Source organism: Monodelphis domestica, chromosome 1 (assembly GCF_027887165.1).
Source record: "Monodelphis domestica isolate mMonDom1 chromosome 1, mMonDom1.pri, whole genome shotgun sequence".
Lineage (NCBI taxonomy): Eukaryota > Metazoa > Chordata > Mammalia > Didelphimorphia > Didelphidae > Monodelphis > Monodelphis domestica.
The window spans coordinates 537,898,563-537,921,409 of record NC_077227.1 but is presented as its reverse complement, the minus strand read 5'-3'; the positions used below and the strand labels follow the sequence as shown (position 1 = coordinate 537,921,409).

The 22,847-nt window shown below is 36.6% G+C and overlaps 1 protein-coding gene across 1 annotated transcript in view; it reads left to right on the top strand.

The window, feature by feature from the left end:
- The first annotated feature begins 16,279 nt into the window (after positions 1-16,279).
- The window catches only part of TAF1B (TATA-box binding protein associated factor, RNA polymerase I subunit B), a 99,593-nt gene continuing 93,025 nt past the window's right edge, over positions 16,280-22,847 (top strand). The window contains exons 1-2 of the mRNA XM_001381106.4: positions 16,280-16,488; positions 18,126-18,224. Coding sequence (XP_001381143.1) covers positions 16,471-16,488; positions 18,126-18,224 — 117 coding nt within the window. The 5' untranslated portion in view covers positions 16,280-16,470. The remainder of the gene's footprint in view (positions 16,489-18,125; positions 18,225-22,847) is intronic.

Genomic DNA, 22,847 nt, shown 5'->3' with positions numbered 1-22,847 from the left:
AGCTGCGCTCTTTGTGGTGGCCCAAAACTGGAAAACGAGGGGATGCCCATCAATTGGGGAATGGCTGAACAAACTGTGGTATATGTTGGTGATGGAATACTATTGTGCTCAAAGGAATAATAAAGTGGAGAAGTTCCATGGAGACTGGAACAACCTCCAGGAAGTGATGCAGAGCGAGAGGAGCAGAACCAGGAGAACATTGTACACAGAGACTAATACACTGTGGTATAATCAAATGTAATGGACTTCTCCATTAGGGGCGGTGTAATGTCCCTGAACAACTTTCAGGGATCCAGGAGAAAAAAAAACACCATTCATAAGCAAAGGATAAACTATGGGAGTGGAAACACCGAGAAAAAGCAACTGCCTGAATACAGAGGTTGAGGGGACATGACAGAGGATAGACTTTAAATGAACACTCTAATGCAAATACTATCAACAAAGCAATGGGTTCAAATCAAGAAAACATCTAATGCCCAGTGGACTTACGCATCGGCTATGGGGGGTGGGGGGGAGGAAAAGAAAATGATCTATGTCTTTAACGAATAATGCTTGGAAATGATCAAATAAAATATATTTTAAAAAAAAATTTGTAGGCTATATCATTTGGTGCATATATATTTAGTATTGATGTTACTTCATTGTCTATGGGGTCTTTTATCAAGATATAATTTCCTTCTTTATCTCTTTTAATTAGATCTATTTTTGCTTGATCTTTTTTTTTTGAGATCATGATTGATACCCTTGCTATTTTTACTTCAACTAAAGTATAATAAATTCTGCTCCATTCCCTTACCTTTACTCCATGTGTGTCTCCCTGCTTCAAATACATTTCTTGAAAACAATATATTGTAGGATTCTGATTTTTAACCTGCACTGCTATCTACTTCTGTTCATGGAGGAGTTCTTTCTATCTGTGTTTACATTTATGATTACTACCTGTGATTTCTTCTCTATCTTATTTTCCCCTCTTAATCCTGCTCTTTCTTTTTTCTTTCACTCTTTCCCTCCTTCTAATTGTTTTGCTTTTAACCACCACCTCCTCCACTTCACCTTCCTATTACTCCTCCCCCCAACCATTTACTCTTCCCTCTCATATATCTCTATAGGGTAAGATTTTTATACCCAACTGAATAGGTTATTATTCCCTCTGTGGACTAAGTCCAAAGAGAGTAAGTTTTAAGCATTGCTCAACACCATCCTCATCCTCTCCTGCACTATAATAGTTTTTTCATGCCTCTTTAGGTGGGATAATTTCCCCCATTCTACCTCTTTTCTCTCAGTACTTTCCTCTTTTTCACCCCTTGATTTTAAAAAAAAAATCTTTTTTTGGTTATTATGTCATCCTAGTCAACTTACTCCCACATTCTCTGTCTTTGTGTACTCCTTCCAATTACCCTAACAAATGTAAAACTTTAAAGAGTTACAGGTATCATCTTTCCATATAATGATATAAACAGTTTTATCTTATTGACTCCCTTAAATTTTCTCTTTCTCATTTACCTTTTTATGATTCTCTTGAGTCTTATATTTGAACATCAGATTTTCTGTTTAGGTTGGGTCTTTTCATCAGGAATGCTTGGAAATCTCCTATTTTGTTAAATGACATTTTTTTTGTTGTTGTTCAATAAATGATTCTTGGTTGTAAACCCAGTTCCTTTGCCTTACAGAATTTCATATTCAAAGCCTTCTGATCCTTTAATATAGAACCTGCTTAATCCTATGTAATCCTGACTGTAGCTTCATGATATTTAAATTATTTATTTCTGTCTTCTTGTAGTATTTTCTCCTTGGCCTGGGAGCTTTGGAATTTGGCTATAATATTTCTCAGAGTTGTCATTTGGGGATTTATTTCAGTAGGTGCTCAGTGGAATTGTTAATTTTCTTTTTTACCCTTTTGTTCAAGAATATCATCTCATTCTTTTTTTTAAGTCTTCTAATTATATTTTCCCCAGTTATATATAAATGCAGTTTTAAATATTGTTTTCTTATATTTTGTGATACATGTTCTCTCTCTTCTTACCTCCCTTCCTTCTTCCCCTAGATAGCAGGTAATGTGATATAGGTTATACATTTATTTTCATAGCCCATTTCTTAGCTTTATTTTTGTAATCAAGGGTAGATGGCTTTCATAAAGTAATTTTTGATGCTCTTCTCAACCTAGAAGAGTGATGGTGAACCTATGGCATGGGTGCCAAAGATGGCACACAGCGCACTCAATGTAGGTACATGGCTGCCCTTCTAAACCCTCCTCCCAAGTTCAGAGGGAAGGCAGAGGGACTAGGGTGAAGCTGCTCTCCTCCCCTTCTCCACCATGCCTCATGACATTTTTTCACATCACCTGCCTTTCTGCCCAGTAGTCCAATGGGAGCACTTTCTCCCTCCCCTGTCTGAACTAAGGGTGGTGGAAGAGATAGGACATGCCTGGCACTCAGTTGGGGGGAGGGGCATGGCAGGCAATCTGGGGGTGGGGGGAGGCATGGTACTTAGTTTGGGTAAGGGCAGGGTCCAGCACTCCAACTCTAAAAGGTTCACCATCACTGTCCTAGAACATACCTTTACCATTCTGGCTCCCTCTTTGCATTTAATGAGTTCTTTCTAAGGCATTCATTTTTGGAATGTGCCCAAGATAGCCATGTTTACACCTGTTTTGATTCTCTGGACTTTGCTGCAATGTCCCCATAGAGGTAATTTCTCCTCTCCCTTTTCAGTTTCCTTTTATGTGTTGTCTTCCCTCACAAGACTGTAAGCTCATTGAGAGAAGAGATTGTTTCTTTTTGCTTGTATTTGTGTCACCATCATTTAGCACACTGCCTAGCACGTAATAAACTGCCTGCCTGCTGAAATGGCCCTCATTATTTCAAAATGAACTCATTAAGCATTAAATCATAGACACGATTGGCAAGCCAGTAGTGCTATTATTGCTATATTTTTATTAACATGTTTAAATGTAATTGGGAATTTTGGAACAAACTTTCAGTCATTTTTCAGTCACGTCCAATTTTTTGTGACCTCGTCTGGAGATTTTTGGGCTAAGAATGGTTTTTCATTTCTTTTTCTAGCTCATTTTACAGACGAGGAAACTAAAGAAAACAGGATTAAAAGTGACTTGCTCAAAAAGTCACACAGTTAGTATCTAAGGCCAAATTTAGATTCAAGAAGCTGAGTCTTCCTGCCTCCAGGTCTGGATTAGGGGATTGATTAGGGATTGTACTATAAGATGAATGTGACTCATGTTTGGGAGTTTGTAAAGTGATCTATACAATCTTAAAAGAAAAAGACTGAGAGGGAATTACAAAAGCTGAACAGCAGCAGTAGCAGTGAGAAAAAATCAACTCCAGTCCCACTGGAGCTAAACAGGAAAGATCTACTGGTAATGTAAAATCAAATAAGTAGACTAGAAATTGCCTTGTATCCTTAAAATTTTGCATTGAGTTAATATTAACTTACTTTGTGATATTTAGAAAACCACTTAATCTCTGAATTTCAGTTTTCTCACCTGTGAAATTGGAGAATTTTTTACAGACTGAAATCAGAGAATTATCTAATCACTGACACATAAGGTCTCTTCCAATTTCATATTTAAAATATAATGAATAATTAAGATTTTTTTTCTTGAGAGAACTTACACTCACATTCTTTTTACAACTAATTTATCTGGTTGAATGAAATAGTGAATAAATATCAGATGTTTGGGGACTTCAGGTAGATGCTTGGCATCATTTTAGTATAATTGTCTATTAGATTTCAATTTTTTGTTTTTACTGAGACAAGAAGATGTGTCTTAGCTCTTAATACTTCAACAATTCCTAATCTGCAAAAGAACAATCTCATTTGGGTCACAAATGCTGAGAACAGTATATATGAAACCTATTTAATTTTAAGTTTATCAGATTTGTTTTGGGACACAGAAAAAATAATGCTTTTCCCTCTATTCAGAGAGGTCTAGAAATGAGAGGACATATGGGAAGATATTTATACAGTTATATTCTCAATTAGCTCTTACCTAATTAACCAAAATTCTCAATAAATATGAGCTTTAATAAGCCTCATTTTTAGGAAAATGAAGCAAAGAAGAGAAAACAATCAATGTGTATTTAATTTAATTAAAAACATAAAAATTCCCACAAAAAAAATCCAAAGAATCAAACAGGTTTTATGTCCTTCCCTACTTCTACTTCCTCTTCTTACTATTATACCTCCATCTCCATCTCAGTCTGCATTTCTTTTTCCTCTCTAACTTCACTTGCATATTCAATTCCATCTCTTTTTTTCTCCCTTTCCCTTTCTCTCTTTATTTCCCCTTCTTTCTACTTTTCCCTCTCTATTTTTCTTCTTCCTCTTCCTCCCATTCCTCCTCCCCTTCCTGTTCCTATCTTCCTTCCTTCCTTTGTTCCTTCCTTTCCTTCCTTTCTTCTTTCCTTTCTTTCTTTTTCTTTCTCTTACTTTTCTCCTTCTCCTCTTCCTCCTCTTTCCTATAGTATTTATTAATTTTGACCTTAACACTAGAAACACAGTAGACACAATAAGTACTTTGTGATTTTTTGATTACTTGCTGATCAATATTCAAAATTATAGTCCTATAAGCTCTGCATTTCTAAGCTTTGTGAAGAAAGGGAACATACTTTATTCATCATTATATCCCATCAACCCCTAGAACATGGCCTTAAACAGAATAACTCTTTACTAAATATTAGTTTATTGCTTGACTGATAATTGATGACTCAGGGACCCTAAAAAATATTAATCATCCTTTCCATTGCTTTTGAATCATATCTTGTCCATCTTTATAATTTTCACACTGCTTAGCACAGTGTCCTATATTAAGTAGGCATTTAATAAATATTTGTTGATGAATATGTGAATGAAAGAATGAATCAAAGACATACCAATAAATTAGAACACTATCTAGAGAGGAGAGAATAGAGCTTTGCCCTAAGGTAACAGGAAGTTCTATACATTTCCCTTCGAACTCAACCTTTTTGATAGATTAATTTTCCTTGTTTGCTTAAAGTATGTCATTCTTACTTACAACCCAGTACACTTTACCTTGTAACTATGTAGTAGCTGCCCAATATAGGAGCAAATCTTTGAGGACAGTAAGCCCTATGGCCAAAGACAAGTTCAGGAATAACCCTAATAACACCCGTGTGAGAGAGATAGAGAACTGGTAATTTGTCCTAGTTTTATGAAACGGAAAAACCAGTCACCAACTAGTTCTGTAACTTGACAGATCTTATCTTTACTTCTGCTGATGCCTGAAAACCTCACAATTCTCTTAAGGGAGCATCTAGTCTCCTACAAATTCATGTTTCATTCATTCATTTCATTTATTCATTCCCCCAAATTCATTCACACATTGATCATGTGGAGCATTATATTAGATACCTTAAGAAAGTTGTGTAGTTCACATAAGACTTAGTTCTTCATGGAGGTCACAGTCTATGGAATCATAGATTTAGAGTTGTAGAGGAATTCAGAAACTACTTAGTGTAATCCCTTCTTTTTACAGATGAAGAAATTAGGGCCCAAAGAAGCTCAATAATTTGATCAAGGCCACATAGGTAGAAAGTCTCAGATGTGAACTTTGAAGTCAAGTCCTCTAGCTTGTCAGTGACTCCCTCTCATCCCCCTTATTCTGTACCACCTTGCCTCCTTTATGTTAAATACATCAAAGAGAAGATGTAAAACAATGTAATCAGCGACATAAGTTCATGACTAAGGTGGAGGAGAAAGAATAAGTGAATTCAAAGAAAAAATAATTGGTTATATTCACTTAACAAATTTATTAAATGTACTCTGGGCCCAAAGGGCCATAAAACTATGCACATTCTTTGTCCCAGAAATACCACTACTAGTTTTGCATCCCAAAAGGATTAAAGATAGGAGAATAGGACTTACTTGTACAAAAATATTTATAGCAGCTCTTTTGAGTTGTGGCAAATAACTGGAAACTGAAAGGAAGTTAATCAATTGGGGAATGGCTAACCAAGTTGCAGTATATGGTGGTACTATTGTGTCATAGAAATGACAAATCAGACAATCACCAAAAAACTTGGAAAGATTTATATAAAGTGATTCAAAATGAAGTAAGCAGAACCAGGAGAACATTATACACAGTAACAGCAATAATGTATGATGATCAACTATAAAATAAATTAACTATTATCAGCAATGCAATGATCCAAGACAATTCTAAGGGACTCATGACAGAAACATCTCTCCCCCACCATAGAAGGAACTGATAGAGTCCAAATGCTGATTGAAGCACTTTTCCTTTTATTTCCTCCATGAACTTTTCTCTAGTGTAAGCAATATGTGATATGTGTCTCCTTTCACAACATCATGAACATAGAAATATGTATTCTATGATAACACATATATAACCTATATCATATTGCCTGTCCTTTTGGGGAGCCTCTATCTCCCATGTTCCTTCAGCCCCTCCTTCCAGATGGGAGAATTATATTTTCCATCAGCCCCTATTGCCAATAAAGGGCTATATTCAAAGAGAAGTTATTATTAACTGGGGTCACTAGGAAGGTTTCATGGAAAATGAAGTATTTGTGTGGAGATTTAAAGGATGGTTGGGATTTCAATAGGCAAAGAATAGGAGGGAGAGTATTCTAGGCCTATGTAGTAGTGAGAGCAAAGACAGGAGAACTCAGGGCATTTGAGGAAGCAAAGAGTAGTTCAGAGGAAGGGTGGGTAGGAGAGTGAGAACATGGATCACAAAATGTCAGAAAAAGATTAGTAAAAATTGTATTGACATGTAAAAAGATTACAAATGAAAAAATACCTACTGTGTGTAAAACACTATACTTGGCACTGAGAGAGATAATACATGATCCTTGCCCATACAGAACTTACAGTCTAGTAGGGGAAATAATATACTAACACAAGTAGCTATAATACAGAATATTATATGATGAATGTATACGAAATGGAAAAACAAAGCATAGTTTCCTTGAGAACAAGACTGGGTTTTAAAATTTTGTTTTGTTTTGTTTTTCTTTCCTTAGCATTTTGCTCACAGTTGTTGTTTCTCCTTCATTTTAAAAGGGGATCTTGTGCATGAATTGGATTTAAATGAAGCATTCTTGTGCAAAGTTGTCAGAATTACTCTCTCTTCCAGAGTTATCTAAGTTCAATGGCAAGATGAAAGTCAGGATGACTGGCAATCATCCGGGATGCCTTGGATAACCTGGTCATCTTCAGTGTATGATGTTGGAACTAATTGTTCTCATCTGTACATTCTGCCAGTGGAAGTCTTCACATGCTTAGGGTAGATATCCTCCTAATTCACCAATGGGTTTGTGGCCCATTGGTTACCCTCAGTCTTACTCACAGTAGGCACTTAGAAAATAGTTATTTGTGAAGCTCCTCTTTGTATAATCAATTAGGAAACTTAATGCACTTTCAAGGTTAAGTTTAAACCAAATGACATTAGGGTCCCTTTTGGACTTTCCCACCTTGTACAGTCCACTCTTTTATAACAAACATTCATAAATACAACAAAAATCTGCCTCTTCTTTTTTTGGGGGAAGACAAAACCTCTTTTTAAAATATAGATATCAAATAAACAAAATTTAAATAGAACAGGAAAACCCCAGAGGAAAGCAAGCAATGCCAGTTAGTCAGGCAACTATAAGGCAGTAGTAAGGGAATGTATATCCCACAGTGTGAAGAATAGGTTTATCAAAGCAAACAGCAAATTTTATGCAGGCAGAACATTTCTTAAGTAGGTCAGTAAGTCAGACAAACTAACAACTGCTTGATGCCAACTGGTTGGTCAGTACCCTGGACAGCCCTGTGACCAAGGGCTGTGTTACATATCTATAAGAATTGGTTTCTGATTAATGGTTGAAAGATCTCAGAGTCCATGATGCTGCTTAAATGAAGTGTTTGTTTTTTCCTCCCAAGTCAAAGAGCTCATTAATTCCTGGTTTTATATTGTCTATTCTAATAAAGAAGTAAATAAGAATATAAAAATAAAGGAAAAAATATATATATAACTCTTCCAGTCTTCGTTACTGCTTGCTTTCATAAAGAGGTTCACTAACTATTCATGATGATCTCTTGTGTAACTGGTATTCTGGAGAGAGACCTAAGCTGGTGAAAGTAAGGTAAGAGTATCTTCTTGAGAGTGATCAGAGAAAGTGGCAGTTAGTGGCAGCTAGGTGGCCCAGTGGATAGTGTACCAGGCCTGGAGTTTGGAGGACCTAGGTTCAATTCTGGTCTCACAAACTTCCTAGCTGTATGATCACTTCACCCTGATTGCCTTGCCCTTGCCCTTCTTCTGTCTTAGTACTGATACAAAGGCAGAAGGTAAGAGTTTTTTTTTTTTAAGTGGCATTTATGCTAAACCCCAACATATCTTACATCTACCTTTATGTTTTATCTAATATCTACCAATATTAGATATGTAGTAGAGAACTATGATTCTAGTCAAACATTACTCTTAAAGATAGGAAAATGAGGAAGAAATTACCTAGCCATGGAAGTCCTGGATCCTGCTTGTCCTTTTGCTACTCTGCTGTTACTGAGGTCAGCAAGGACCTTCTTCCTACTCTTTGAAAGCATGACAAATGCAATATTCCTTGGAGTCAATGTGAGGCAAATATCAGACCATATGTATCTAGGCCAGTGATGGTGAGCCTATGACATGGGTGCCAAATATGGCACACAGAGCACTCTCAGTGGGCACACAGCTGCCCTCTCCCCCAGTCCCCATTACTAGAAAGGCAGAGAGACTCTGTGGAGCTGCTCCCTCCCTCCTCTCCACTGCACCTGACATTTTTTCACATCACCTAACCCTCTGCCCAGTAGGTCTGGCATGAGCAGGCACAGCACTTAATCTAGGGGGTGGGGGTGGGGCAGGGCCAGGCACTCTGTCTCTAAAAGGTTTGCCATCACTGATATAGGCCATTCAGGGGTCAGTTGTAAATATATAGTCTCCCTTGGAAACAAAGTGGGCTAGATTCTAAGTTATATCTATGTATGCCACGAGCTATGGATCTAAATATTTAGATAGCATCCCTAAATCTATATTTTACCATTATATTCAGTTTGGCAAGCAGCAATATTCCTTGAACATATATTACTTTGTAAAGAGAGCAAAAGTTCCTTGAGTTCCACAAGGCTTCTGCCTCCCATGTTCCTTCAGCTCCTCCTTCAGGTGGGAAAATTATACTTTCCATCAGCCCCTGTTGCCATAAGGTGCTACATTCAATGAAAAGTTATCACTAACTGGAGTTACCAGGGAAGTTTTAATGGAAAACAAAGCATTTGTGTTGAGACTTAAAGGATGATTAGGACAATACTGTGCATGTGTATTGGTTCCAAGGCAATAGAGTGGTGAGGGCCAGGCAATGGGGGTTAAGTGACTTGCCCAGGGTCGCCACAGCTAGGAAGTGTCTGAGGCCAGATTTGAACCAAGGACCTCCTGTCTCTATGCCTGGCTCTCGATCCACTGAGCTACCCAACTGCCCTCTCAGCTGGTTCCTTTTGAAGTGGTTAGTAAAGGAGTCTTGGAGCAATAAGTGCTTGGAAGGGGAAGAATGGAAAGATTTATTAACCTCTGCCATAGCCTTGGCATTTCCAGGATGACAGATACTTCACCTCATCATATAGCTGCCTGGCCTTTCTTCTCTTGTTGAAGGAACAGTATCATTAGAGTGGCAAGCAACTAGGTGGCTCAGTAGATAAAAAGCTGGTTCAAGAGCCAGGAAGACTTAAGTTAAAACTGGCCTTGAGACACTAATTGTGTGACTCTGGGTAAGTCACTTAATTAACCCTATTGGCCTCTATTTCTTCATCTATAAAATAAACTGGAGAAGGAAATGGCAAAATAAATGGGGTCACAAAGAGTTGGTAATGAATAAAACAACTGAACAACAAAAGTGGCAGTATTAATTGTATGGGAATAGAAGTGAGAAAGAAGGCTAAAGGAGAAAGGGTTTTCTGTGGCAAAAAAGGAAGGTGAAAGAACCAAAAAAGCAAATCTTCAATTTCACAATTTTCCTGATAAATACTAACCCAGATTAAGGATACATCTTCTAATCATACATTTATTTAAGGAAACAAAAACAAACTACAACACATCATTTAACCACAGTGGTAACAGACTGACACTGTTTTCTCGATCCACATTTTTGCTCTCTACTAAGCCATATCTTATCCTGGAATATGAGCCTTTATCACTCCTGCCTATCAAAATCTAGTCATCCTTCAAAGTCTGACTGAAAATTCACATCCTTCATGAATTTTCCTCTTATTATTCCTTTCGGAAAAAAATCTCTCCTTCCTGAAAACTTTCATGACAAATTGAGCCCATCTTGTTCTTTTTAAAAATAACTTTTGTAAAAGTTAAGAAATAACTTTAAAGGTTACTTATGTTCATGGTATTGCTTCCCTACTAGCATTAATGAAGTGCATTAAAGGTAGACACTGCAGTTTTATTGGATAGCAATGTGGTGAAGTAGAAAGAATACAGAGCTTGAAATCAGGAGTCCTAGATTCAAGACCCAGCCACAAATACTTACTAGTTGTGTCACCTTGAGTTAACTGCTCCAGGTTTTATTTTCATAATTTGTAAAATGGTGATGATAAGATTTGCAATAATCTTCGTTAAAGGGGGCAACTGGGTAGCTCAGTGGATTGAGAGCCAGGCCTATAGACAGGAGGTCCTAGGTTCAAATCTGGCCTCAATCGCTTCCCAGATGTGTGACCCTGGACAAGTCACTTAACCCCCATTGCCTAGCCCTTATCACTCTTCTGCCTTGTGTAATAGATACTTGAGGGTGTATTTTGATGGATTCTCTATATAACTAATGGATCAAGTTTGCCTACCCTCCTCCCAGTTTTCCTCCCTCTTCGAAAGCCTTTCAGCTTCCCCTCCCCCTTTCCCTTCAACCTTCTTCTGTCACTCAGGGTGAACTAAGATGCTTTAGAGAAAATACACTTTTCTTTAACTCAAGAAAGGATTTATTGGGGAAGACAGGAAAGGATGGAGAATAAGGTAAGAGGGATAGGTTTCCCTATTCTTTACAGGGAGCCTTGCTTAGGAGGATATTGAAGGAAATGGAAATAAGTCACTAGCAGGGACAGTCAGAGAGATAGGACAACTGTTTGTCTTCTTTCTTCTCTTTCTTCTAACCAGCCAGGTAAATATCAGAGATAAAAATTAGCTCTTCAGGCTCAGCCACCACCATCAGCCACACCAAAAGCCTCTCTTCTTCTCCACCTCTCTGTTAGAAGCCAAAAGACAGTCCAGCCCAGTTTATCTGTTGACTTAGCTCTAGCTGTTTTTCTCAGTAACATTCCAAAAGGAATGTTCCTTTTGACTGGCAGATGATGTCCTTTGCATGCATGTATATTCTCTCTTTTACACTTGGAACCAATATACAGTATTGATGCCAAGACGGAAGGTAAGGTTTTTTTCTTTTTAATCTTCATTAGGTTGTAGAAGGGGAATACCTATAGAAATATGTTATCCCTCACTATAACTAGCTATAAAAGGAAGGGCCTTGTAAATATTCAAATGATTTGGTGGAAAAAAAAAAAACAAGTGCATGAAACAGGACTTGCAAATAAACCATTAGTGTCTGTCATTGAGTGAAAATTCTATACCACTTTAACCAAAGCAAAACAAAAATCCCTCCAACTCTTTGTGACTTGACAATCTCCTTCTAGCAAAAGTTGTATGACTGGTAAATCAGGAGTCTGAAGATGAAAGATTCTATGGTGAGACAGGAAGGTGGAAAGAAAGTGTGAGATCTAGATCCTGCTCTTCTCCCAAACTAGCATTTTCTAGTGGAAATTCCTGAGGGAAGACAAATTATTTCAGTGTCAAGAATTTTGACTGCTCTCTAGAATATAACTTGCCAGCTTTTAATCAGTCTCTAGAAAGCTTAGAGATTAATAATATTTATAGACCTTGCATTTTACCCAATGATCTTGTAATGTATAATTCCCCTTAATTAAATGCTATTGGGTTCTTGTTGAGTAAGGAACTATCTCTCCTTTATATTAAAGAAAGAAAATCTAAGTTCTAGATGGACGAAATGACTACATTGGCATTTATTTGAAGTCAGTTCTCTTCCTTGGAAATACAACTCACAAATTTATACTGAAATGATGAAACGTGCTAAGGAGAATTAGAGAGTGTAAATTTAGCTTTAAACATTAATATACTTTGTTGTCTGAAATTTTGTTACCTTTTGTATGCCTTAGTTGTTATTTTTAGCCACAGTGCTTTCCTCCATTATCCTGAGTGTTTCCAGAGGCCTAGAACCTCAGATCTAGTCCCAATATTGACACTAAGGTTCAGGAGAACAAATCTAATACCTCTCTTTTCCTCCACTTCCCATTCTTCCCCCAAAAAGCCTTTCAAATCCTTGAAGGAAGTTAACATATCCCCAGTCTTCTTTCCACATGAAACTTTCTTAATTTCTTTAAAGGATATTTATCCTCCTGTGACACAGTATCTAAACCTCTCATAGTCTCATGGATCATCTCATATGGGTTGCCTTCCAGATTCTCAGTGCCCTAAGAGGCTTTACCAGAATTTAACACAAAATTCTAGATATGGTGCTGGGAGCCATCAGGCCACAACGCCTTGACAAAGTCACTCGTGGTAGCTAAGGAGGCCACAGAGTGGTCCTTGGCAAGATGTGATTGCCCACTCAGTCCCCCTTGCATGACCTCTCTCATTAACATCCCTTACCTATGGAATTACCATGATTACTATTTCCCCTAACCTCAGAAGGAATAATATAAGAGCAAAATACCTGAACTCTATTTCTCTAAAACATCACTAAAAGATCAGACCCTCAAATCCAATCCCAAAAGACTACCATGGATTAACTTTTACTTAGGTACATAATTCCCAGTAAAACTGCAGCTACAAGCCAAGCCCAGAACTTTCCCACTCACAGAAACTTATTCTCATGAAGCCAGCATACAAATCAATCATAAAGGCCCATACAAACATATAGGTACATCAAACTTCATCATGCCTCAGTGACTTGATTCTTCCCCTTGAGAAACTACCTGGTAAACCCTGAGAAATGATCAGTCTAATATTAAATCCAAATTGTGTTCCCAGTACCTCTCAACCTCAATGATATGATTGTTGAATTGTCTTTAAGAACTTTTGATTGATTATTTCTTTTTATTAAAAGTAATAAGTAAATTTCCTTGATTGTTTGTAAGCTCAAGCTCCTCACAAGGTAATGAGAAAATTAAGTCACCTATGATGAAATCATTTATCTTGTGTAAAATCTTTATTCTGTCAAGAATCTATAATCACAATACAAGAATATAGAGTATTAATCAAGTGATTTGTTAGAAGTTAATGTATCACTTCTCCAATTATCTCTATTTAGACATGTGTGTTAGTAATATATCTGTGTGCCAAGAAAATGGGTATGAAAATAAACATCAGGCCTGGGGATGGCAGAGCAGCTATCAGATGCAAAGCATGCTCATGGTGGTAAAATACACAGCTGTCTTCCATTTGTTATTTTCTTGACTAATCCTTCATCACCTGTTGGGAACCCCTGGAGTTGCAAGTGAGGCTGGACTTTGCCTGTGGCAATATGGTCTGATTAGGATAGAGGATAAAGGATTATCACCATCATGATCCTGGACTCTATACCTTTCAAAGCCTAAGATTCCAATATTTTGGTTTACTATGTTGTACTCCTTACTCATTTTTAGTTTGGAATCCATCAAAATCCCTGGGTTGGTTCCTCCTACCCCCACCCCATGAATCTAAGGAAGACTTCTTCATTTCTTACCTATGAAATTTATTTTTTTAAAATATCAGGATAAAACTATATTTATCGACTTCCCTCAAAAGTGAATTTGTATTTACTTGGTATGAATTTTGGCTGTGGGCATTTTCTCTGGTTGTTCCCTATGCCTGTAATTCTTTCCTTCCTCATCTCCACCTACTGGCTTCCCTGGCTTTCTTTAAGTCTTAACAAAATGTTATCTTCTACAGGAATTCTTTCCCAATCCCTTTTAATTCTAGTGCCTTTCGCTCTCTTAATTATTTTCTATTTGTCCTATGTAATAGCAAACATATTTGTTTGTTTGTTGTCTCCCCCATTAAACTGTGAGCTCCTAAAGCCTCTGGCTTCAGGCAAGGACTGCCTTTTGCTTCTTTTGTATCCCTAGTGCTTAGAATAGGACTTAACATAAAGTAGGTGTTTAATAAATGTTTATGGACAGCCTGTTTGTATATATAGATGAATGTATGAAATAGATAAAACACTTAAGTGCAATGTGCCAAGTATGGTTCTATATATACTTCATAGGATCATAAGTTCTGAACTAGCAGGGACCTTAAAGTTCATCAAATCCAACCTCCCCATTTGACAGATAAGGAAACTGAGGTATGGAGAGATTAAATGGCTTGTCCTTGGTAGTCTCTTCTCTCTAGGTTTTTGTGGCATCTATCTCTCCTGGATTTCCTCCTACTTATCTGACCACTTCTCAGTCTCCTTTGCTGGACCTTTATTCAGAGTGGTTCCACTATGAGTGTCCCCCCAAGGCTCTATCCTGGGTCCTCTTCTCTCTATATATTATTTCACTTGCTGATCTTATCAGACTCTGTGGTTTCTATTATCTCTCTGTAGATGATTCTCAGATTTATTTATCTACCCTAACATCTCTCCTGACCTCTTTAGTCTCACATCTCCAACTGCCAAAATGAATGTCCTATAGATATCTTATATTTAACATATCAAAAACTGAACTTTATTTTCCCTCCAAAATTGTTCCTTCTTGCTAACTTTCCTAGTACTATTGAGGGTATCACTATTCTCCTAGACACACAACCTAGGTATCTTCTTCAACTTCTCATTCTCTCTCTCCATATCTCATCTGTGGCCAAATCCTGTGTATCATGTCTTATATTAATCCTGTTCTTTCCTCTGACACTGCCACCATCCTGATGGAGGACCTCCTTCAAATCTCACCTTACTCCAGGTCAGTTACCACTCAGATATAAAAAGATCTTCCTAAAGCATAAGTCTGATCAAGTTACCCTTCCCACCCCCACCCCACTCAATAGATTTCCTATTACTTCCAGAAGCAAACATAAAATCTTTGGTTTGGCTTTTAAAGCCCTTCATAACCTACCCCTTTCTACTTTTCTAGTCTTCTTACAACTTACTCCCTTCTACATGTTCTGTGATTTAGTGATGTTCCTTGTGTAGTGTGCCCTATATGCCACCTCTTGGAATTTTCATTGGCTACCCTCAATGTCTGGAATTCTCTCCCTCTTTATCTCCACCTCCTTAGCTTCTCTGGTTACCATTAAATCTCAGCTAAAGTCTCATTGCAAGAAACCTTTCCAACTCCCCCTAAATGTGCTAGTGCCTTCCCTTTGAGATTATCTCCAATTTATTCTGTATATATTTGGTTTGTATGTAGTTTTCATATTGTCTTCCCTACTAGACTATAAATTCCTTAAGAACAGGTACTGTTTTTCCCTTTCTTTGCGTAGCTAGGGCTTATGACAGTATTTAGCATATAGTATGTTTACTAAATGCTTGTCACCTTAATTGGACTTGACTTGCTCTGGTTTTTACTCCAAATCCAGAATGCTATATATACAAATTTCACTTAATAGAATGTAAGTTCCTTGTGGACCAAGGTGTTTGTTTGTTTTAATCTCTCAATATAACCACTATCACAGTGACTGAGACATAGTAGGCTCTCTATAAATACTCGTATAACTGAGTTGAGTGCCAATTAAATTTCATCTGATTAGGGCCAGCTAGGTGGGTCAGTGGAGAGAGCCTGGGTTCAAATCTTACCTTAGGCACTTCCTAGCCATGTGGCCTGGACAAGTCACTTAATTCCAATTGCTAGCCTTTACCGTTCTTCTGCCTTAGAAGTGATACCTATTTTAAGACAGAAGATAAGGGTTTTAATTTTTTTTGTTTTTTTTTTTACTGTCATTCAATTAGGTCCGATCAATAAGTCAATTAAAGTTTATTAAGCACCTATGGTTTATGTGCTAGGCACTGTACCAAGTGCTAATGATACAAAAAGACAAAAGATAGTTATTGCCCTTGAGGAGTTGACAATCTAATGGGGGAGTCAGGCAAATAATTAGATACAAATAAGATATAGCTAGAATAAACTGAGTGTAGGTAGAATCAGAAGGAAGATACCAACATCCGATTCAGTCAAGGTTACTGGTCGGAAGGTTAGTTGGAAACTTAAAGAGTTGAAGAAATACAAGCAACTGTTATTGTGACCGTCTGGGGCTGCTCTCAGCGAAACTCTCCCAGCCGGTGATAAGAACGTTATAGGAACACAGCTAGTCCGGAACCTAAAGTTCCCAGGGCTGGTTTCCGGCCGGTGCTATTCTCACGCTTCTCTCTCAGGACTTCCGGAATTTCGGTGGAGGAAACTTGGATTCTCCGAGTAACGGGAGATCGGGGTTCCGCTATGGATTTTGACGAAGGGGTAAGAACCATGGAGCTGGACTGGGTTGGAGATGGACAAAGAAGAAGGGCTTCATCTAGCCTCCCGGGGGATGATTGAGGCTAATCAATCCACGGAGGGACTCAAAGCTGGGCTGAGAGGTCCCAAATGAGGTGGTTCGGTAGGGAAGAATCTCTGCGTCTGCTTCGAGATTGTCAGGGAGGCATTTTTGGCATTCTGGTTGGGTATGAATGAGTTTATATAAGTGTGTATGAGTGCACGTGCGAGTGTGAGTTTAAAGAGGTACCGACCGTTATATGATGTTAGGTAGGGGTGTGTGTTTGTGTGTTTACATAAGTAAGTTAAACAATTATTAAGCACCTGAGTTCAAAACTGTGTTGGGCTCTGAAAGAGGCAGGCTGGTGCATGCAGGGAAGGAGATAGAAACCTTAGATGAAGCACGGACCCCACTCTTGAATAGCTTAAGTTCTATTGAAGGAAAATAACTGTTCTTGGATAAGTAAGTAGAGTTTAACATTGAGAGGAGAATAAAGGAGAGGAGAGAGTATGTGTATCCGTGACCATCTCTTGCCTCTTTTTGTATCCCAAGCACAGTGCACGTAGTAGGCGCTTAACAAATGTTTATTGATTGATTTTGTTACTGTAAAAGCTTTTCGACGTTGTGCTATTGGAAGTTAGGTGGCACAGTGATAGATCATCAGGCCTGGAGTTAGAAAGACTTGAGTACAAATCTTCAAATCAGACAGTTAATAACTGTGGGACCTGGGTAAGTCACTTAAATCAGATTTCCTCAGTTTCTGCATCTGTAAAACGAGCTGACAAAGGAAATGACAAACTTCTGCGGATCTTTTTTGCCAAGAAAACCCCAAATAGGGCAGGAAGAGTCAGATGGTATTGAAGAACAACAGCAGCAAAAATTTTCCCCCTTTATGAACACCTTTAACCATTAATTGAGAGTTCTTCTCCTAGCCATAACTGTGAAAAGTTCCAAATCTTGCCTTCCTTTTTTGTTGTTGTTACTGGTGTTTTAATGAGATTATATGCCCATTTTTGGCTTATTGTGGTATTTGTGTGGTAAAATGTTTAATTAAACCTAATTTTCTGATAAACTTTTTTTCCTCAGCAATTCTTATAATAGTAATTCCATTATTAGGGTCATACTAGTTAATTAAAAGCGTTCAACTTTCTAGATCATCTGATACATATTTGATAACTGCACAGAATCAGATTGTGAGAGTTAGAAGACACCTTAGCAGCCATCTATTTCAACCCATACATGAAATGAATCTGAGTTTTAATATTTTAAACAAGTGGTCCAGCCTCTGCCTGAAGAACTCCAAAGTGGGGGAACATACCACCTTTCAAGGTGCAACCCATTTCACTTTTTTTTGGATGGCTCTAATTTTGGGGAAGTTTTTCCTGACATTTCTAGGGTGGATTTTGATAACATCTGAATTTTCATACCTTGCCCTAGGTTTATGGTGGAATGGCTTAGGACAGGACCAGGAACCTAATCCTCCCAAATCTGCTACTCAAGTCCTCTTTCTTTGTCCTGGCCTCTGGAAGAATCAATGTATACAATAATTGAAAGTGTATTATCTAGATGTATATTTGAGTTAAATACAATGAATGGATATTTTTTTCCTTTTCTCTTACAGAATGACTATAATGAACGCTGTACACAGTGCGCTGCGGTTTCTTGGAAAATTACTGATGAAGGAACATATTATTGTACATCTTGTCTCAATGTTACAGAGGTAAGTAATAGATGTTTTAAGAAATAATTCTGCTTACATTTAAAAATTCCTGTCATAAATGTAAAATACTGAAATATCTGCAAAGTTTTATAGATGAGCATCCAAATGCATTTCTTTATGTCATCTTTAGCATGTCATTTGAAAATATATCTTCACAAAATTTTAGATATTTGGAGAATTATAAATTAGACTTAGGATATTGGTCTTTAATGATACAGAGCCAGATTCTGCCAGATTTCTGAAATGATTCTACTTACTATTAAGCATTAGACTCCTTCAAGGAAGAAACTATCTTAGTTTCTCTTCAAGGATGAGACTTTAAATCTCTTCAAAGTGATCTACATTCTGATGTTTTGGTCTGGGTTCTGTGATTTTTATCAATGTGGAGAAATATTTGCTGTGGAAACTTCCTTCATTGAAGCAGATCAGCAGGTCATCTGTAATTTATGTTTATAGGAAGTTGCCTGAGGCAATGAGAAATTAGGTGACCATGAAGTCACACAGCTGATTTGTCAGAGTAAAGACTTAAATCTAGGTCTTTTTGACTTGAAAGCTGGAAAAGCTGGGAAAAATTAATAAATGTTTATTTTTGTTTTCTTGGAATTAAGCTCTGGAATTCAATGGGAAAAATACATTTTGTACCTTAAAAATTAATTTTTCATTTTAATTAATTAATTAAAAATATTTTTGTACTCTGGTTATTAATACTGTTAAAGGTTTTTACTTTTTTTTTTTTAACTTTTACCTTCTGTTTTAGAATTGATACTAAGTTTAGATTCCAAGGCAAAAGAGAGGTAAGGGCCAGGCTGTTGGGGCGAGGCTAGATTTTAACCCAGGGCCTCCCATTTCTAAGCCTGACTTTTTTTTTTTTAATTTAATTTTTTATCATGTAAAACACTCTTCCATAGTGGTCATTTTTGTAAGAGCACACTCATACAAAACCAAAACCTCAAAATAAAATTGTAAATACACTGATATAAAGGATAGCTGTTTTGATCCACATCCATCCAACTCTATCAGTTCTTTATCATAAGTTTTTCAGAATTATTCCAGATCATTGCTTTGCAGAGAGTAGCCAAGTTTTCACAGTTGATCATCATACAATATTGTTGTTATGGTGTACAATGTTCTCCTGGTTCTGTAGTAGGTCTTTCCCCTTTTATTTTTTTGGGATACAGACTCAATAGTGGTATTACAGGATCAAAGGGTATACACAGTTTTATATAGCCCTTTGAGCATAGTTCCAAATTGCCTCCAGAATGGTTGAATCAATTTACAACTTCACCAACAATCGGGCCAGGCTTTCAATATACTGAGCCACCAAGCATTACCCCCTCTTTTAAAAAAAATAATATTTCCCCCCATTACAGGTAAAAACAAATTTTTAACATTCATTTTTTTTTCAGTTTAGAGTTGTAAATTTTCTCCCTTCTGAGCCTAATTCCTTTCCTGTCCTTTCCCCTTCCCTGAATCTGATATAGATTTTACATGTGTAATCATATAAAACATTTTTCCATATCAGTCATTTTGTGGAATAGTTCTCAAAAGGAAAAAAAAAGAAGAAAGAAAATGAAATATATTTGTTTCAGTCTACATTCAAACTCCAATTCTTTCTCAGAGGGCAGATGGCATTTTTTATCATGAGTCTCTCAGATTGTCTTAGATCTCTGTATTGTTTGGAATAACTAGTTGTTCATAGTTCATTCATAGTTGTTCAAGAAATATTGTTGTCACTGTATAATGTTCTTGTGGTTCTGCTTATCTGTTCATGTAAATCTTTCCAGATTTTTCTGAAATCAACTTGCTTATCATTTCTTATAGCACAGTAGTGTTCCACAACTATCATATGTTGCAATTTATTTAGCCATTCTCCAATTGATGGACAACTCCTCAATTTCCAGTTCTTTGCTACCACAAAAAGATCTGTAATAAATATTCTTATATAAATAGGTCCTTTCCCCTTTTTTAAAAATCTCTTTGCAGTACAAACCTAGTAATGATATTGATGAATCAAAGGTTATTCATAGTTTTAGAGTCTATAAAGCAATTATTTTGTGGATGAAATTTTAAAGAAATGTACAGTCAGGTTCAAGTTGTGTAATTAACAGTCATGGAGGGGAGGGAAAAATACTGTTTTAAATAAAAATAATTAATACTGTTAAAGTTTTATTCTGGATTGCTCCCTTCATACATAGCTGAATTTGCTATAATAGCCAAGAAGACTCCCAGAAAACTGAGTAGGCTCTATAAGAATATTGAAAGCAAAATATAAGCCAATCCAATTTATATATGCTTGACATCCATATGTATATATACATATACATACAATATGTACCTATATATTTGTTGTTATTGTTTAGTCTTTTTTTCAGTTGTGTCTGACTCTTCATGACCTCTTTGGGGTTTTCTTAGTTATCTTTATTTCCATCAAGAATGTTTTGTGGTTATATTTATATGAAAACTGTGTATACTTTGTTAGATGGACTACCAAATATTTTGTATATTCCATAGTTTCTTGGAAAGGAATTTTTTCTGCCTTTTCTTGCTGATGGGATTTTTTTGTTTTTTTTTTGCTGGTGAATTTTTATTTGCCAGATTATTTAAAAAGTTTTATTTTCCCCATAAAGCAAAGAACTTCCCAGTAATTCCACTCCTTGATTCCCCAAATACTTATCAGGAAGAAATAGTCCAACATATTACTGAAAAGGGAAACTTTCCTATTAAGGAGAACTTGATCATTTTTCCAAATTGTTTAGAACCTTTCAAAGGAACATCAGGCTGTAGACCAGAGCCAACCAGCCAAATCATTTAATAAGCATTTATTATATGCCAGACCTTGCTAAGAACTTGGAATATAAATACAAGCAATACAAGTCTCTGCCCTATGATTAATTGAGAAAGACAACATAAAAAAAAGAGCTGAAAGGTGGGGTAGAGAAGAAGAAGGGTAAATGGGGTGTGAAGACAAAAGAAGTGCATTTTCATAAAATAGAACCCAAACAGATTTTGTAAGAAATCCTTAATATTCATTTTTTAATGCTTGCTTTTTGAAAAAAAAATCATAATATATTCAAAATGTTATTTTTCACAGTGACTTTTTTTTGTCTTTGCTTTTTTTCTGTTCTCTTCTGTGCTTTTTAAAAACACGTTACAATGGGTTTCTTTTTTTTTTTCCCATGACTACGGCTAACTGCCTTACCTCCCCAATAACTGAGAAAAAGAAAGTTAAAAAAACATCTCTATAACAAAATAAACATAGTCAAGCATAATGAAGCTGTGCTGTAGTCATGTTGAAAAATGAATGTCTAAAGATCTTATGTTAATCACCTTTCTGTCAGGAGGTAGATAATGTTTCATCATAGATCTTCTGGCATCATGTTTGGTCATTGCACTGGTTAGAGTTCTTAAGTCTTTCACAAAGTTATTTTTCTTTTCAGTGTTGTTATTTAAATCAGTTGTTTTCTTGGCTCTAATTACCTCACTTTTCATTAGCTCACCTAACCCAATATTCTCTGAAATCATCTTTTTTGTCATTTCTTATGGCTCAATAATATTACATTACATTCATATACCACAGTTTGTTTGGCCTTTCCCAAATATCTAAGAGGCAATTTAGGCATATCTTTAATTCCTAGATTTTTAAAAAATCTTTTTTTCCTTTTCCCTCTTTCAACCCCTCTTTCAGGATCAGGAGGTTTGGGCTTGTGCATGACTGCTTCTTCCTAATGTTATGCTCCCTGTTAATCCTCTGCTTTTCTACTTCATTTCTTGTTGAATTTGATGTTTTTCTATATCAAATTGTGTTTTTGTGGCTCTATGTATGTATGCCATTTGCTCCTTTGTTTCTGATAAGTATGGGATTCATCTGATGCTTACTACTTCCCTTCCATATTCATATACTCTTCTTCTCCTGAACCTAATTTTGAGAAACAATGAATTCTACCTCCTTTTTCTTCTTTTCTGCACTATCTTCTATTTCCATCTTAAATTCCTCTGGACTTAACTCCCAGAATCTGAGTGCCCAAACTCTGTTTTTCTTGTCTAAATCTCTTTGAAGACATTAAGGTTCTGCAATGATGCTTTCTTTTTCCTCTATTAGAATGTTAGCACTACATCATCTCACAGTTTTCTTTTACTTATTCAAATTTACTTTTCTTGTGCTTATATTTCCTACTCAGTTATGACCTTTTTATAAAAAAATTCTTGAAAATCCTCTCTTCTTTAAAGATATGTTTTTTTCCCCTGTTGGATTGTACCCTTTTTTACAGGATAATTCGCGGTTATAAGCCTACAACTGTATAATTCCAAGGTATCCTCTTGGTTTTAGTAAAACCATCCAGATCTTGTGTGATCCTTATGGCAGTTACTTGGTACTTGACCCTTTGTGGATCTTCATGGTATTTTTTTTCTTTGATATAGGAGCTCTGATTTTTGGTTATGATTTCCTTGAAACTCCTCTTTTTGGGATTCCTTTCAGGAGGTAGTCATTGGTTTATTTCCTGTCTTTACCCTGCCTTCTGAGTCTAATAGATCTGGACAGTTTTCATTTGTGATTTCTTAAAATTTAGCTTCCCAGAATTTTAATCTTGAAGTACCAGGGTTTGGTTTTTTTTGTTTTTGTTG